This window comes from Rhopalosiphum padi, chromosome 3 (assembly GCF_020882245.1).
Source record: "Rhopalosiphum padi isolate XX-2018 chromosome 3, ASM2088224v1, whole genome shotgun sequence".
Classification (NCBI taxonomy): Eukaryota; Metazoa; Arthropoda; class Insecta; order Hemiptera; family Aphididae; genus Rhopalosiphum; species Rhopalosiphum padi.
Window position 1 is genome coordinate 75,701,395 of NC_083599.1, and position 17,604 is coordinate 75,718,998.

The 17,604-nt window shown below is 27.6% G+C and overlaps 2 protein-coding genes across 2 annotated transcripts; both read left to right on the top strand.

The window, feature by feature from the left end:
* The first annotated feature begins 1,283 nt into the window (after nucleotides 1-1,283).
* Nucleotides 1,284-5,264, top strand: LOC132925729 (uncharacterized). Its single transcript, XM_060990097.1, has 8 exons — nucleotides 1,284-1,432; nucleotides 2,044-2,343; nucleotides 2,423-3,009; nucleotides 3,209-3,213; nucleotides 3,869-3,988; nucleotides 4,523-4,696; nucleotides 5,028-5,108; nucleotides 5,188-5,264. The coding sequence occupies exons 1-8, from the start codon at nucleotides 1,346-1,348 to the stop codon at nucleotides 5,262-5,264; spliced, it is 1,431 nt and encodes a 476-aa protein (XP_060846080.1). The 5' UTR covers nucleotides 1,284-1,345.
* On the top strand, nucleotides 3,874-6,322 carry LOC132926755 (uncharacterized). The gene is made up of 6 exons (XM_060991147.1): nucleotides 3,874-3,988; nucleotides 4,523-4,747; nucleotides 5,028-5,108; nucleotides 5,300-5,529; nucleotides 5,601-5,763; nucleotides 5,948-6,322. The coding sequence occupies exons 4-6, from the start codon at nucleotides 5,335-5,337 to the stop codon at nucleotides 6,088-6,090; spliced, it is 501 nt and encodes a 166-aa protein (XP_060847130.1). The 5' UTR covers nucleotides 3,874-3,988; nucleotides 4,523-4,747; nucleotides 5,028-5,108; nucleotides 5,300-5,334; the 3' UTR covers nucleotides 6,091-6,322.
* The last annotated feature ends 11,282 nt before the right edge of the window (nucleotides 6,323-17,604 follow it).

Consider the following 17,604-nt stretch of genomic DNA (forward strand, 5'->3'; position numbering starts at 1 on the left):
TAATTACTTATAACAATTAAAAACAACCTAAAACAAAACACATAAAAATACTGTAAAAGAACGTGTACTCACTTCAGTGGACTGATGTAAATAAATGGAGTCCAAACGACAATTTTGTTCTAGCCCACGGATTGAATATTACGTAATTATGATTGGTACCAATAACGCAGGTCTGTCCATCGTTCTATCCATCGGCGATGATTGACAAATAGCTTTAATAATAATTAATATTATTAAATTATATGTGCGGTTATACTGGTGCCATGGGCGGCGGAGTGGAGAGCGAAAAGCGTCGCGGACCTGGGTCCGGTACCGGTTCTCCTACTTCAGTCAGCTTTTGACTTTTCTACGACCAGCGTTTGTGCAATACGTTTGTCATTACGTACACATTTACGTACACTTAAATTTGCACACTTTTTTCTCAACTTTTTTTTTTTTACTTCGTTGGACGTTTTATACACCGGTGAGTACATTTTTTATTATTTAAAAGCGTCTATCCCGCGTATAGGTATATTCGTCACAGTCGGCCAATTATTCATTTACCCGAGCGTGCGTGTTCTCCTAAAGTCCACACATGGTATCTCGAGAACTTCGCGTTTTTTTTTTAATATTTGCAATTTAATGCGTTCTATTATTTCCACGTTCTTTCCTGGGATCGTCGTTCGGTGTGATCAACATATATTCCCATTACATACGTTGTGCGTTACCCCGCATTTTTTTCACTCGCTCATTTTTTTTTGTATTATGTTATTACGGACATCCTATTTTCTTATGCGTTTGGTTTGTACCGTTTCGTAAACATTATTATTTACCATGTACATTATTAATATACACAGTTTTTCTAAAAATAACACAAAACTCTTGGAATTCCCGTGTTGCTGCATTATCACCACTGATAACATACTGATAACGACATTGGTAACGATATTATAATGATGTCGAGTGTTTATACGTATATACTATACTATTTATTTTACTTATTATTAATTTAATAATATATATACTAAAGATGTTAATTATAATTAATAAATACATGTATTACGTTTTCGATATGATGCTATTATACATCTTTAAATTGTCAATTTTTAGGCACATCACCATGGTCAAATTATGTGTGATCTGTGGAAACGTCGATGGTGTCGATGGAGTTTCTGTGCACAGGTAACAATATATTTATTTATTAACAATTCAATGTCATTGTACCATTACTCTAGCCATATATTAACACTATTCATAATTTGATGGTTACATTAGGTTTCCAGTGAATGTCGAACAAAGGCGTCAGTGGGTGTTGTTTGCTGACAACGGTGGTATAAATGCTCGACAGATTTTAGCTAGCTCAAAGATGTGCTCGAGACATTTTGTACTAGGTCGTGATTACTTAGGAGGAGCATTTCCTCGCCGCCTGTTACCTGGAGCGGTGCCGTCTTTGGTAAGTATATCATAATTTTTTTTTTTTTTTTGTGATAATATATAATAGGCTGTATTTTGTTAGCTGTTACTGTGATTTATACACATATTTTTTATTATTATTAGGTATTCCAATGACATTGTAATATTGTAATACATTAGACTATAATAATTGTAGGTATTTAGTTAATAATTTTTTTTATTCATTTAACAATGTGTTATTGAAGTACAAGGCACTCATAGTAGTAACACAAATTACATAATTTCATGCATAGTTTTTAATTTAAGTGTTGTAGTAATATTTTTAACATTAAATTGCATTACAGATGAATGCATTAATTTTTATAGTTTGAAATACTATTTTTATAATTTAATTTAATTTAAATTAAACACCTAAGACACTTTACATTTAATACCTACACTCATGTCATAATACTATGCAACTATACCAAAGCATTTTCAATTAAATTTATTACTTCTTAGTACTTATTACCTAGCGGTGTGCATTTTACATGATTGTTATTAAGTAATGTTAATGATATACTTTATTATCATTATTATATTATATTATATCACATAATATAATGTTGAATATTCAAGCGTATACTATATGCACACATTACAACATTATAGGTAGTTCGACCGGTCATTGAGATTGTGGCACCGGGCGGCGAAGAAGGAGCGGACGTGGCAATGGCTGATGACAACGAGATGGAGATGGAAGTTGTTGAAGTCCAAATGGACGACGACAATGTTGAAGTCGTTGAAGTCCAGATGGATGAGGTAATGATGGACATAGATGAAGAACCATTGCTACAGGAGGAAGTGGTACAAGGTGACATTGAGTTTGTCGATGTACTGCCTGCTGACGCAGAGGCAGTATTTGAATTCAGGGATATATTCGACGTTTTACTACCAGACATCGATGAGGAGGTCAGTAAATATGTCACATTTAAATCAATATTATTGATATTCTTTTTATTTATATACATCTGTGTCATTTAAATTTCAGTTCATGCCGATTCCCCCGAGAATGCCCATCAGAGACCGTCCGGCTGGCATTCATCACGAACTTCCAGAGCGTCATAACATAGGGCAATTGGATGCAATCTGCACGCATTGTGGTGCACGTCACTTCTCATGCGAGCGTACACTCACGAATCATCATTTTACAACATGTTGTAATAATGGTCAAATGGCCGTTACAGGAGAACGTGTGCTGGGTCAACCACCTGAGTTATTAATTCGTTTGTTAGTTGATGATTCGCAGGTAGCTAAACATTTTAGGAAAGAAATCCGCCGGTACAACAACACTCTGGCATTTGCTGCGTTCTCCACTGACCTTAACCCAGGACGTTTGCCAGGTCGTGGACCGAGAGTGTTCACCGTTCACGGGCAGGTGTACCGCAGGATTAGCAATGACGTTGTCAGAAATGAGCTGATGCAACCGAGATACTGTGAGTTGTATTTCATTGAATCCGGGGCAGCCAACCAGATCCGCATGGCACAACAGCCACGCCAACGACCACTAATGGAAGACTTGCTTGCAGACTTAGATAATCTGTTACGGCAAAACAATCCATTCGCAGTGGCTTTCGAGTAATATATTAAATTAAAATAAATATATTTAGCAAAATACACACATCACACTTATTAATAAATTAATTATATTTAAAATTATTAATTCTATTAACTATCAAATACAAATATAACTTCATAACTCATAACATATCATTGTTTAATAAAGAAAAACAATTATATAAACATGATGTAGAATGCATTATTGTTACCTCAATAGGTGTAGTGCGTTCAGGTATTTCTATATGATACAACAAACAACTTGAGTCATACAGTGAATATTTTATTGAATACTTAACATTTTTATTATTCATCCATTACTGTAATTCAAATATTCATTGTTTACATTTTAATCACTACTGCCTCTTATTAAAAACCAATTTTAAATTTTAAGAAGAATATGATTAAACTCCTACAGCTCCTTACAATATTAAATAAATTCACCTTTCCTATTATTATGACACTTTGGTACAGTTAATAGTTAATTCTTTTGATTTTCTTTTATTATCATGTACTGTACTAAATGGCACTTTCACTTTATAGATTTAACCTTATTTTTATTTGATTTTATATTCTTCTAAGTAACATGATTTTAACAATATCAGTACACTTCCGAATTACAAAAAAACACTGTTACATTAAGAGCAATACATTGTATTGTATATATGTAATACATCATGTAGCTTTCATAATAAAACAATATTGTTGTGTGAATTTTGTGTTGCACTTGCCTAACGAAATTAACAATTTTTGTTATCCATAATTATAATATTAAAATATTCATATCTGTATGTACTCAAATATATACATTTATCAGTCCACACACATTCATTTGTAGTTGTATGTAATAATTTGTATTTTTCTAAAAACTTTTTTTTAGATGTTTCTCAGTCAGTTAATTTAAACGAGGAAACAAATATTTTTGAACCTTCTGATGATTCAAATGATGTGTCTTATGACTCGGACAAAGATCCTCTTTGGAAAATCGATAAAAGCCAAAGTATAAATATATTTTTATAATATCAATAAGATGAATATTTGAATTATATAAAATTAATAAAATAAAAATATTTACAAAATTTTAATTTCATTAAAACATTATAAAAAGAAAATAAAGTAAATTTTGAAAAGAAAATAGGAAACTACATTGAATTGTTCTATAATCTTTAAGAAGTTTTACACCCTGTTTGACTTAGTATGCAAATTAGAGAATATTATATATGTTAATATTATTACCTATTAAATAAATCATTTTAATCTTCATTATATATAATGTTAGATGTAATAATCTATATTTAACTTAATGTAACTCGTCAAATAAATTACAATTTACTGTATTTAATTATTTATATTAATATATCTTTTATGATATATATGTTTATTTTTATTTAAGCTTAAAAAGTTGTCGGCATTATCATGTCTTACTAAATTTGTGTTGTTATAATAGGCATTGTATTAAAATTGAAACTATTTTCTAGTAATAATTGTGTTATTGTATATTTAAACTTCTGACAGTAACTTTTTTATTTTATAGGCAAATCTGTTATTGATGGTATTAATTGTATAACACCTGAAAAACATGCCTCTTCATTAGTTAATAAACCCATTGATGATATAGAACATATAATTTCATCTCCTGTTGGGACTTGGACGGTTGAAAAAAATGAGGATACACAATTATTATATAAAACAAGTTCTGATCGAAATAGTATCAAAGTTAAAAAAATATTATTTTGTGATCAAAATATTGAAAACACAGGTAAATATAATATAATATAATTATACGTTTACATTTTAATTTAAAATAATCTAATAAATGTAAAATTTATGGTTCAAAAACTTCATTGTATGACGTATGATTAAACTGTAGAAGTATAAGTATTAATATTAATTTTCTTTAGTTTGCCATTGTATAAAAAAAAAAAATAAACCTATAGTTTTATCAAACCAATATAATATATTCTATGTACCTACCCACGTATTTACACATATTCTTTTATAAATTAAGATACTTATTTCTTTTTTATAATACTATATAGGATCATCTGGTATTACAGCTAATATTTTAAAACTGCCACAAGATACTACAATTTTACAAAACCAGCCAAATATATCTAATGGTATGTGCACTGTTTTAGTAATATACTATAGTAAGATATAATATAGTTAATGATGCTATAAAATTCTATTTGACTAAAGATATTAAGTTATTCACAAATTTTTCTTACATCAAATATATGATACATATATGCTCACATTTCAACTTGGAAAAATAAACCTGCTAATATATAATATAATAATGATTTGACAGATTTTCAACGGTTTATTACTAACACTTTGGTAAATATGAAATATGACATTGGCAGCATTTTAAGTATTGTACAATCAAACAGTATTAATATTAATACATTGATGGCTAATAAAAATACATCAGCCAAAAATATCACAAATCTTGACAACATATTTCCTATTAAAAATCATGATGAATTAGAGTCATTGGAAATAAAAATTAAGACTGATGAAAACTTTAAAAATACATTGGTATTATACTTTTTAATTCTTATAATTTTCCTCTATTATACAATTGTCTTGTAAAATGTGTTTCTTTTTAGGTTACTCAATTATCAGTGTTAATAGATGTTAATGATCTTGGAAATAGTGTTCGAAGAATTGTTTCAAGAATGTTAAGTGATGTTTTGCTATCTAATTATTCGTTACATGGATTTAAGTCTAAGCTATGTTTTTCAGGCTTAAATACCTATCGTGTTATTATAGGTAAACATATTAAATTGAACTTGTTTGGTACAATATAACTAAAACTATTAAACAAATAATCACTATAAGTAGTTGATAGTTATTATAATTAAATATTGAAATATGCTGCATTTTATTAAATTTGCTATATTTTATTTTATTAATCTAATATTATATTATTATTATTGTATTTTGAATATTATAGATGCTATACGAGTTAACGTCAAGTACAGTGTTGTTCCTGAAAAAGAAATAGATAACTCATTAGGAATTTGGCTATCCCATGCTCCATTCCGCATTAAAAAAGTATCCCAAAAACAAGAAAAACTCTCAAGAAGCCTTTTATGAAGTTAATATATTTAAAAGATTATGTTATCATTATTATTATATTATTTACATTTTTTTAAATTCTTAGATTTGTATCTTACAAGTTTGCAGTTTTTATTATTTAATATTTGCTATTTTAATGAAGTTAATATTGGGTATATATTATACTACTCACCAGTTATTATTTTTATTTTTGTGTTAGATCATAATATTATATAAATATAAATTAAAATATTGATATTCCAATATTATATTAAATTTATATATTAATCATGTAAATATATTATATTATTATTATATATATGTATTTCAAATTTGTATGATTTATATGGTCAATAAATGAACATTTTAGTTGAATTTGTTTATTTAATTACAATAATCACACATATTTTGAAAACCAATGTTAAAAGAATTAAGGAATAATTAAAAATAATTTTTTTATTATTGTTTTAATGTTTAAATTAAAATATTACAATACTATTGAGTTAAAATGTTAATCAAATATTTAAAATTATTATTAACTGAATATTATGTTATTAATATTATGATAATATTGATAATATGTTGTTAGGATAACATGAAAATAGCGGCCAAATAATTTTGTAGTAATGTTACAGTAACATCTACAAATATTATTATAACATTGAAAAAATATTTTACTAAATGTTACTGTTGAGTAAATAACATTGGTATAACATTATAAGAATATTCTATTGCTGTCTGGGATGCAATAATCGGTGCTCGTAAAAGATTATAAATTTGATTTGATAGCCTTTATTTTATTTTATTTGATTAGATAGAATTAATAAATTAATAATGATAAAATGTTAATATTTAAAATTTGTTTTAGTAATTAAATGGATTTCCATTTTATTTTGAGTATCAATTTATTATCTGTTTATTATTTTCATTAATGGTTTTATGGAGGTATTTATATTTTAAACAACAATATAACGTATAATGTGGTTTTTCCTATATAAAGAATTAAGGAGCCTAATTTATTAATTGACCCGGGGCCCATTTCCATCATGTTACGCCACTGGTCGTGCGATGTTAACCGTAGAAAAAATCATTTTCGCCATCTTCCGAGTCTATAAATCTTTGTAATGTAAAAGGTAAAATACAAAAGTATCATTTGTAGGTACGTTATTATTGTTGTACTTGGCGGGTCTACATAACATCGGGCGCCAAGATTCTGTCGGTATAAAGCGCACTATACAGCTATAGTATATAATATCAATATATATGAGTATATGAGATGTTACTATACTCTTCCACTGGAATAAAAGAATTGTTTTTGTATTACTGTAGTAGTGATAGGTATTGTGATATGCATTTCGATACTGCACATTAAAATAGGAGCGGATTACGTATAAAATATATTACCGTTGCATATCAATATAAAGCCATAATAAATAATAAAATTAGTTTACTTATGCATAGTATAAAGCTTTTATGGATAAATAAATGTTTTGGTCATTTGTGCGTTCTGTACTATATCGACCAAGGTCGACACCTTCCAAAAATATTTTAAACTCACAACCCCTTCGATGCTTATATACACGGTTATAGACACAATGAGTACTATAAAACCGCTTTCAAACGATTTTAAACTAAAACGTACTTTATGTACCTAACATAATAAGTCGCTTATGATTTCAATCATTGATACATTTAGATCGTACTATCCCTCCTTTAAGTATGCATATTAAATTTACTTTATACATTGCATATACTCTGCATATACTTTTAACTCCGAAATTTCTATGTGTTTAGTATACAATAGATGGTAGAATAATATAATACGTGCAGGCGTTTCATATGGTGGTGCACATTTTATCTACATATGTTCAAAAGTGTTCAGATCTCGTATAGAATTATCTCATTAATCATCACCGTAGCCTTTGGCCCAGTTAATATAAAAACACTTTTTAGAATCAATAAGGAAAATAAGTCTGCTGCTACAGATTATCGTGCTCATAAACACATTTAAACATGTACTATATACAATATACATATATTGATAAATATTAATATTATACCCAATCGCACTATGCTATGTACTTCAAAAATTAAATCTTATACAGTTATACATATGTATATTATATAGAAACCATTTCTGACCTTCAGAGTATAAACAATATAATACGTTTTTATGTTTCTATTGAAAGTGAACATTTAAAGTGATTACCAGTTTATATGATTTTAAATTAAACAAAAAATTAATAGCGTGTTTAATACAAGTCCAGTACATATCTGCTTTGATTCTGTATAATGAAACAGTCTGTATTTTTTCTTCACATGAAAACAATATATATTTTTAAGAAAAAATGTTAACGGATGTAGGTATTGTACACGCATTTATAGTTATTCTGTATAGACGCCAATGGACATATTATTACAATTTATATAACAATAATAAGTAGGCGGGTGTCTTCTAATGTATTTTTTCGGTCAAAAATAATCAATAATGGACTTAATATAATACAATACGTACGAATGTGGTATCTTTTAAATCGCATGCCCTTATATGGTGAAAAAGAAAATGTACATTCGATTATATTATAAAGAGCGGAAATGCCTTCGTTTATTATACATAAAGTGTGGTTCGATGGGTACCCATATTGTAACAATTGTGGAATTATAATGCACCGCTCAGTCAGGGGTGATATATTTCGGGTAGGCATTCTTTTCTCACCAAAGGCGACCGCCGATCTCTACTGCGCATTTAAACTTTTGTGTATTATGTTTTGATGTAAAGAATACAGGTGCCCGCTGTTATAGGAATCCCGTGCACAATGATTGTGGTGTGGGGCGGTGTTTATCACAGTCGGCCCCGTGCGTGTTTGTTCAAAATAAAAATAAATTTTTACGCTTATAATATACATACATATATACAAAACTAATAATATCATATACGACGCAGTTTTTCGATTGAATTTCGAATTCCTATATTTTATAATTTTATATTTTATCTTATACCGAGTACTTGTGTATCTGACATCTAAAGCATATAATTATTAAAATTAGTGACAAGATGATGCGATTCAAGCTAGGTATTAAACGTTATCGATAGTTTTTATTTCTTCATGTACGAAATATGTACCTATTATAATTACTTAACATTAACATTTAGGAAAAAAACACTAGAAATATTTAGTACACAAAAAGAATGAAAACAGAAATATCATTAAAAAATATTTATAACAATTATTTAGCAAGCCATAATTAATAAAAAAACTACGGGTGACGTCATAATTTCGTTGCCTCCATATACTAAGTATACAATACACTTTATTACGTGAATATTACAATTCTCAGTTATAACTCAACTAAAAAATTTATTGGTTTAGACCTATTTAACAATTTAAGGTTTGCAATATTACAATATCTTATTCATTGTTTTTGCGCTGTGCGCAATAAGCGCAAATCAAAATATTTTAACAATTATTATTTTATTATAAGAATATTTTAACAACACAGTATTATACGAATCGGCTACTTATTCACGACTAACTCTTGGTTATTCTACGTTCTTGTCTTGGCGACGCAGTCGCTTGCAAAAAGAATACACATATTGCTTACACTACTATATTATTGTATAATATGCTTACTAATCTAAAGTGTGTGTGTGAGGGTTCCTAACAATACTTTACCTCACTGATTTAGCCCAGACTTTACATTCAACATCATTAGCTGGAAATCTAAAAAATTAACAAGTTTCACGGTTGGAAATGTGAGAACACAGCGGTACCCAACATTGTACCATTTTAACACTAAGACAACAATTATTTAACATATTTTAATTTGGAATAAATATTATGTAAAATGTGTTTAATTAGTAACTCACATTGAAAAATCTTTTCAAAAAGGAAATCTAACACTACAGTTTATTGACTCACTGAAGATCGCCGAAACAGAGCTTTGGGTAAGCAAATGGCTCAAAAAGAAAAACACAACAAATTATTATATGTATATAAAAGTCATAAAACCATAGACAATGCATAAAACATACTTATTATGTAAAATGGAGGGAAAATAGTACATACTTCTATGTAAAAATTGCAATAGTAAAAAATATTAATAATACTTAACTGATTTGTGTATAATGCATAGAGTATATTATGGTATAATGTGTGTGCCATAGAAATACTAAATACTACACTTTGTTTATATTGACGAAAAAATCGTTTAGCTTCATATTTTTGGTCGGTACATATGTATAAACTTGTAAGGAACATGTTTTTAATAGTTAGAACTTTAAGAAAAAAATACATATGCACTTAAAACCAATTTTTTTTCAAACATGTTTTTTGACCCATGTATTTCTTATGGAATGAACCGTGATAACAGTTTGTTTTGAACCGTCGGTCTTATCAATAGACAATGTGACGTCACACTATTTGTGCCTATTGACAGATGACAGATTAATTGGTGGTTGGTAATTTTTGTCTTTAACCGTGTATAAAATATTCTTTTATAGTGTTCTTTTAAAATGTTTTTCAGAAATCACTTGTAGGTTAGGTTTACAGTTACAAATTGTTAACCAATAGTAGATGTTCATAATTTTCTATCTACAGTCAGTGCCGGATCTAAGACATTTGACGCCCGGGGCTAATAAAAATGTAGCGCCCTTACATAGTATTAGCTACGGGGGTCAGGGTTTGCGGGTTGTCAACACAAAACAAAATTTTTAAGCAGGTACAAATCAAAAGTATATTTTTATATTACAAATATTTTTTATTTAAATCGTTGTCTTAACATATATTATATTATAGATCATAGTCAATATTATATTTAAAAACCATTAAAAAATATAAAAACAAAAACATAAATAAAAATCTCTTGATTACTTAAATTAGGTAAAAAAATTATACTCTGAAAATTCAAAAATTAACTTTTCTAGCTTTTTTTGCAGCGAAATCATTAATTACGTCTTCATAATTGATTTATCTTGCAATTTTATTTTCTATGGATAAAATAGATAAGTGATTAAGTCTAGCTTGCTCCGTAGTAGATCTTAAATATGTTTTTATTAATTTCAATTTACTAAAGGTTCGTTCACACGAAGCTGAAGTAACTGGCATTGTAAGATATATTTGGTAAGCAACGGATATATTTGGATATGCACTTTGAAGTTTATTTTTATAAATAAAATTCAACATTTCAAAAAATGTTGCTCTTTTTAAATCGTCATCTATGTTGTAAACATGGTCTTTAAAGCTCTCTAGTTCTGAAATGAATTCAATTTTGTTGAGGTCGTTTTCATATTTATTGCATAAATCGACTCCTGCTCTTTTCAAGTTTTCCATAGGCCAAGAATAAATTATTGTTAGATCTAAAATTGAAAAATCTTGAGCAATATTTTCCATTGATTTAAATCTTTGACGTAGTCCTATTAAGATATTGTCAATAACATTTTTAATCATTATTAAAAATTTATTTTCTTCACTTATGTTACAAAACTCATCTTCTGCAATTTCTCCGGGTAAAAGTTTCTTTTTTCGTAATCTGACTTTTGGAAATTCCGTTTCTATGCCTAATACTTCAGCTTTATTCTTTGAATTCAATAAAGCCTCATTTATACCTTGCTCTCGAAAGTTTTCTAATATTTTAAGGAGACTTTGCAGATGTTTGACAGCTACATCAATTGTTAATTTTGGTTTTTGTAAAATTATATTAATTCTGTCAATTGCACTGAGAATTTTTTCCCAAACGGTAAGCATACAAATGAAAGAAAAACTTTTAAGTGATCTTATCAAATTATCTGCATCAAATTTTGTTTCTTCTGATAATTTTTCTTGTTTTAGAACGTCAAAGCTTTTAAAAACCATATCCAGTTGAGTATTTAATGATTTTATTGCACGATGTTTAGCTGACCACCTTGTTGTACTATACCCTTTCAATGACAACTTTAAATTATTCATTAGAATATCCCATCTTTGCGTTGAACATGAAAAGAAATTAAATAATTTCTGTATGATGCCGAAAAATGTTTCTACTTTAGGTATACTTTTTGCACAATTAACACCAATTAAATTTAAGGAGTGAGCTGAGCATGGGATGAATCTTGCAAGATTATTCATTTCAATAATTCGTGCTTGGACTCCTTTAATTTTTCCACTCATATTTGACCCGTTATCAAATGATTGTCCTCTACAATCAGATATTCTAAGATTATCTTTTGTCAAACAATCTAATATATCTTCTGTTAATGATTCACCAGTTTTGTTGTACACACGCACAAACTTTAAAAAACTTTCTATGATTTCGCATTCATTCTGGTAGTTTTGTATAACGTAGCGAATAACTTGGGTCATTTGTTCTTGGTGTGCAATGTCTGGTGTACAATCGAATAGTATAGAATAATATTTCGCCTCTATTATTTTTGAAAGAATTTTATCTTTAACTCTTTTTGCCATTATCTCTAGAAACTCATCTTGAATACCATGAGAAAAATAAGAAAGACCACCTTTTTTATGTCTTTCAATATGTTTTGATAATGGTTCATGATAATGTGACACTAGATTAACTAAATTTAAAGGGGTGCCATAAATTATTTGAATTTCAAATATTTGAAAATACAATTTTGGAAAAGATGTTTTTTGAAGATATTTATTTTTGAATCTTTATAATTTGGAAACGATAAAATTGGAATGTACACATCTTGAAACTACTATTTCGGAAAAGACGTTTTTTGGAAATATTTATTTTTATTTTTATCTTTATAATTTGGAATAAATTACATAAATAAATAAATAAATTAAATTAAATCAATAAGATTCTATAATTAGTTTAAATAAATAAATAATAATATTCTCACACAACTTGTATTTTTTAGTATATCGTATTTGTGGGTGAATAGAAACAGGTTTAGGTACACCTTTCAGATGTTACGAGTATATCTCTGGATCTAAAATTCTAAAATATGTACAACGCTGTGAATTACATCAAAATTTGGGTCTCGCCGTGTACTACATGATAGACATTTCAATGATTACCCAACTATAAAATTTGATTTTATAAATTTTCATATAATTTGTTATTCAACCCTAATGCGGTTGAATAGAAACAAATATTTGATTTTTTTTAAAAAAACCGTTCAAATTAGTCAAAATACTACCGTAACACATGAACTATAAATTAAAAGACTTACTTATTTAGATCTTACTACTAAAGCAACAGGACACTACACTATAAATATTTATACTACCTTTAAATTTATAGGTGCCTATAGGTCAAACCCCTGCCATTACAAAAAAAAATATATAATACTATTTACTAATTATTGATGTATCTACTAAATATTTTTTTTTCAAAACCCCCCCTTCATCACAAAATCCTAAGCATGATCCTCATCAGAACTGGAACCAAATGGTAGATCAGAATACCTAAATTTATTTTAAAAAAAGAAAATTATAAGTTTGATAATTTACAGTAGGCAAACATAAAATGGTCTTCTTTTAATAATATTAAGTTGTAAATTATTATATTAAATTATAAAATATTCAGTAATTAACTAAATGTTTAAAACGTTTTTCTACTAGCTTCTATCAACTTTCTGTTAGTGGGCTTTGGTATACCAACCAAATATTTTTAGGATAAAACTGTTTAAGATTACAAAAAACAAAATTAATTTGTTTCCTTTAATAACAATTCCTTTATTAATGATAAAAAATAATATACATCAATTTAAAAATATATATATATATAAACTTATATATTAAAGAGTTGTTGCATGTAATCTTACAAACATGGTTATATCACCACGACAATATGGACAATAATTTGATGAGCGCAGCTTACAATCACGACATAACCATGAATGTCCACATGGAACCACAATATACTTTTCAGCAGACGTGCCAGGAACATGACATATCATACACATCTCAGTGCTTATTTCTTCATCTGGCTCTTCTAACAGTTGTCTTTCATTGCTCCTATTCATACTGATTTCTGCATCATTCTCTACATTCTGTACATTTTCTATCTCTGTCTCTATTTCATCTTCCCTCTCAGAATCAGGATCATCTTGGTCACTTTCTGGTTCATCCACATCATTATTAACCATATTATCATCAATATTATTTTCAAAATCTTCCTCTGATTCACTTTCATTAATTATATTTTCTGTCTCGGATACTTCTTCATCACCCATCTCAGAATTGTCACCTTCCACCTCTTCACCACTATCTGTATCATCTACAACTTCCTCTTCAGACTCATTATTCATTCTATTATCAGCTGCCCGAACTTCATGCCTATTTTCAGCCAAGCAACGACGGTGAACAAGTGTTGTCCAGTTTCTCATTCTTGCCTCATACCCAGAAATACTATGCGAACAGCGAAGTAAAAAACCTTTTATGGTTATAAGCTCGAGATCTAGTTTATCTTGAGATGATTTTATTTTGAAGCTGTTGTTCATAAATTTGACCCTTGCCGTTCTTGTTGGTGTTAAGCCTTCATTTAACTGACTCATTACAATAGAATAATAAAATTTTCTTGTATCTTGCATAAATTATCTATTAAAAAAATTGGTAAAATTATCTATTTTTTTTAATAATATTATAACTTACTCAAAAAACTCCAGATGTTTGGATGCCAAACAGAAAATGTCATACGTAGTTTATTATGAAACGACTCTATATTATTATTTGTTCTTCGGGGTTGTCTATATACTGATAACACGTTGACTCCAACCCGATTCAACCAAAACCTTTGAAATAAAAGTAAAATATAATAGGAAATAAAAAATTATGACAAATATGTATGTATATCAGTAATGATATAAGACATCAAATAAAATTAAAAAATAATTAATCAATGAAATTAATAATTTAGACTTATGTTTTGGTTTAGTGATTTATTTGTAAAAAAAAAATACTTTTACTAAAGAAATAGTTACTAATGTTACTATATAAACAACTATTAAAATTTACCAACAAACAAAAATAGTTCTAATAATATTATTTTATTCTTACCTTTTATAGTATTGAAATAACCTGCTTAGATTAATATTTTTTCTTTGAGCATAAACTTCAATTATATTAAATCCTCTTTCAATTTTTGCAGGTGGTAATAATGGTAAGCATAGTAACATCCTCAAAATCTTTGCAACCTCTTCATTAGAGTTTATCAATCTCAAATAGTTTAGCTTTTTCATCTGTTTCCACACAGCCTGTTAAAAAAATATTATTTGTTAAAAATATATTAATGAATAATATTTGAAAAAAATTGATTTTAGTTTAATGCCTTTATATATTTCAGTTGCTTATATTTTGCTTCACTAACAATTAATTATTATGTTCCAATAAATAATTCTATACTTGTATATAGGTACAAAAATATCTAAAGATACTATTGTACATAGATATACTTTTATATTGTTTTAAAAATATACATATACATATACATTCAGGCTTAGACTGGCCCGGACCGCTGGTCAGCGATTGCTAAGATAAAGCTTTAACTTCTATTATACAAATTAATGAGCCTAGTATTGAAAATTCTCGGTTTTTATTATTCATACATTTTTTGTTACAAATAATTTCTAAGAATTCTAAATTTGACGCGAAAACTAAATTTACTGCACTCAGTCTTTTAAAACTTGAAGTTATATTTACTGCGGCCATTTATATTGATATTGTTAGTGTAAGTTCTCCTGTTTCTACATTTTTGCAGTATCGTTCATTAAAATAATAATATAATTAAATAATTAAATGTACATTTTAAAAATAAACACAGCTAAAAATGTTAGTGGATTAGGATAAAAAAATAAAGTTTCACAGATTTATGCTTCTCGTTTATGTGCTAAATCTCATGCTACTCTACTGTAAAAATTATATAAATTTCTAAGAATTAAATTAGTTACTTGATTGTGATGGAACCAACATCCTTGTGCTCGACCAGTATTAAAATAATTGGTCAGGGTATCTCGAAGAGCTGATTCAAAATCGGTGACTATTGTTTGAGGGTTGAAGTTTGGCAAGATTGTATCTTTAATATAAGAAATTACACGTTCATAAAGTGTTCTTGTTTTGCTTTCCATCAGGCAGTATACTATTGGTAAACTCTAAAATACAATTTAAAAATAAGTTAACTAAAAGACATTAAAAACTTTAATAGATATTTAATAATTTATATTCCTTACCATTTTTTTTACCTATATTTATACTAATGTACTACCTATATACCTACTTATATTTAATTAATTATAATAAACCTAGTCTAAAAAAAATTAAAATTAAACACCAACATTAATATTAGACTTACATAGTTATCAATTCTGCAATGGAGAACAAGCATTTGTCTTGATTTTGGTTTAGACGGAACAATTTTAAAAGTACCATCAGCATGGAGTTCATTTGCACCATAGTTTACTACACGATCAACAAAATTCTGGTTGGTTAAGATTATTGCATAGTTACTATGATCCCTTACACAACCTAATTGGTAAATAAAAGAAAAAACCAAAATTGTTATTATGATAATATTATCATCATTTTTAATAATATGTCACTTGACAACTTATAACCGTTTAAGAGTAATACCTTTGTAAATAAGCACACCATTTGCCTTATATCGGTCTAATTGTCCATTTTCAAACAGATTAGCAAGTTCTAAAAGGGTGTCAGGCACATTTGGCAATGAATCTTTTCTAGCTCTACGCATAAGTGGTTCTGCAGTTTTCGAGGGATAATACTTTGCAACTTCTTGATTCCTATAAAATAATAAAAGTTTATAAAATTATTTAAGCATAAATTTAAACATTACATTTATATAGTTAAATTATTTAAACATTATAGTTATATGAGTATAACCTTCTTGCTTCGTCTTCATAAATTGAGTTTAATGTACCATTATCTTGAGTGGCTCTTCTTTTTAATATATTTCTAAAACTAATAATATTTATCTCATTTCTTTGAACAGGTTCATGGTTATGCTTTTTTGTAACTGTAAACACATTATTTGTGGATTTTGCTGTGCCAAGACAAAATGTCTGGTTTGACTGAGCACATTTATAATATCTGAAAATTAAAGTAATATTTTTAAAATTTAAAAAGCACAAATAAACTATTATTAAACTAAATAATAACATTACTAATTTCATTGAAGCTTTGTTAAAAATATAAATAATTAAATAATTGTTGTAAATTTTTACTTTTTTTAATAATAACATACATTTTTAGTTTTATATTTTGAAACATTTAAATATTGGTTTTCGATACATAGATCATTGCATTTTTTAACTAGTAAACTAGGGGACACAAATTATGAGTAGTGAACATTTTTTGTTGACTGTATTTTTAAAAACTGAGTGACACAATTCTTAAAAGAAGAATTTGTATAGTATGTGAAAAAATGATAGATAAATGTGTTGGTAAAAATTGACATATTGCCTTATTGTCATATTAATTATATTTTATATTAAATTCACAACTAATTTATTACTGTAAAAAATGAGAAAATAATTTTTAATAATTACTATACATTCATAACAATAAGCGTAAAATTCCAAAGTGTATAAATATA

Bases quoted from the DNA above. Each gene is read 5' to 3' on its own strand.
- LOC132925729 (XM_060990097.1), top strand. From the start codon at position 1,346: ATGTGCTCGAGACATTTTGTACTAGGTCGTGATTACTTAGGAGGAGCA. The intron at 1,433-2,043 runs GTAAGTATATCA...ACAACATTATAG, and splicing joins CTGGAGCGGTGCCGTCTTTG to GTAGTTCGACCGGTCATTGA. The intron at 3,989-4,522 runs GTATAAATATAT...TTTATTTTATAG, and splicing joins GAAAATCGATAAAAGCCAAA to GCAAATCTGTTATTGATGGT.
- LOC132926755 (XM_060991147.1), top strand. From the start codon at position 5,335: ATGAAATATGACATTGGCAGCATTTTAAGTATTGTACAATCAAACAGT. The intron at 5,530-5,600 runs GTATTATACTTT...GTTTCTTTTTAG, and splicing joins AAAACTTTAAAAATACATTG to GTTACTCAATTATCAGTGTT. The intron at 5,764-5,947 runs GTAAACATATTA...TGAATATTATAG, and splicing joins TACCTATCGTGTTATTATAG to ATGCTATACGAGTTAACGTC.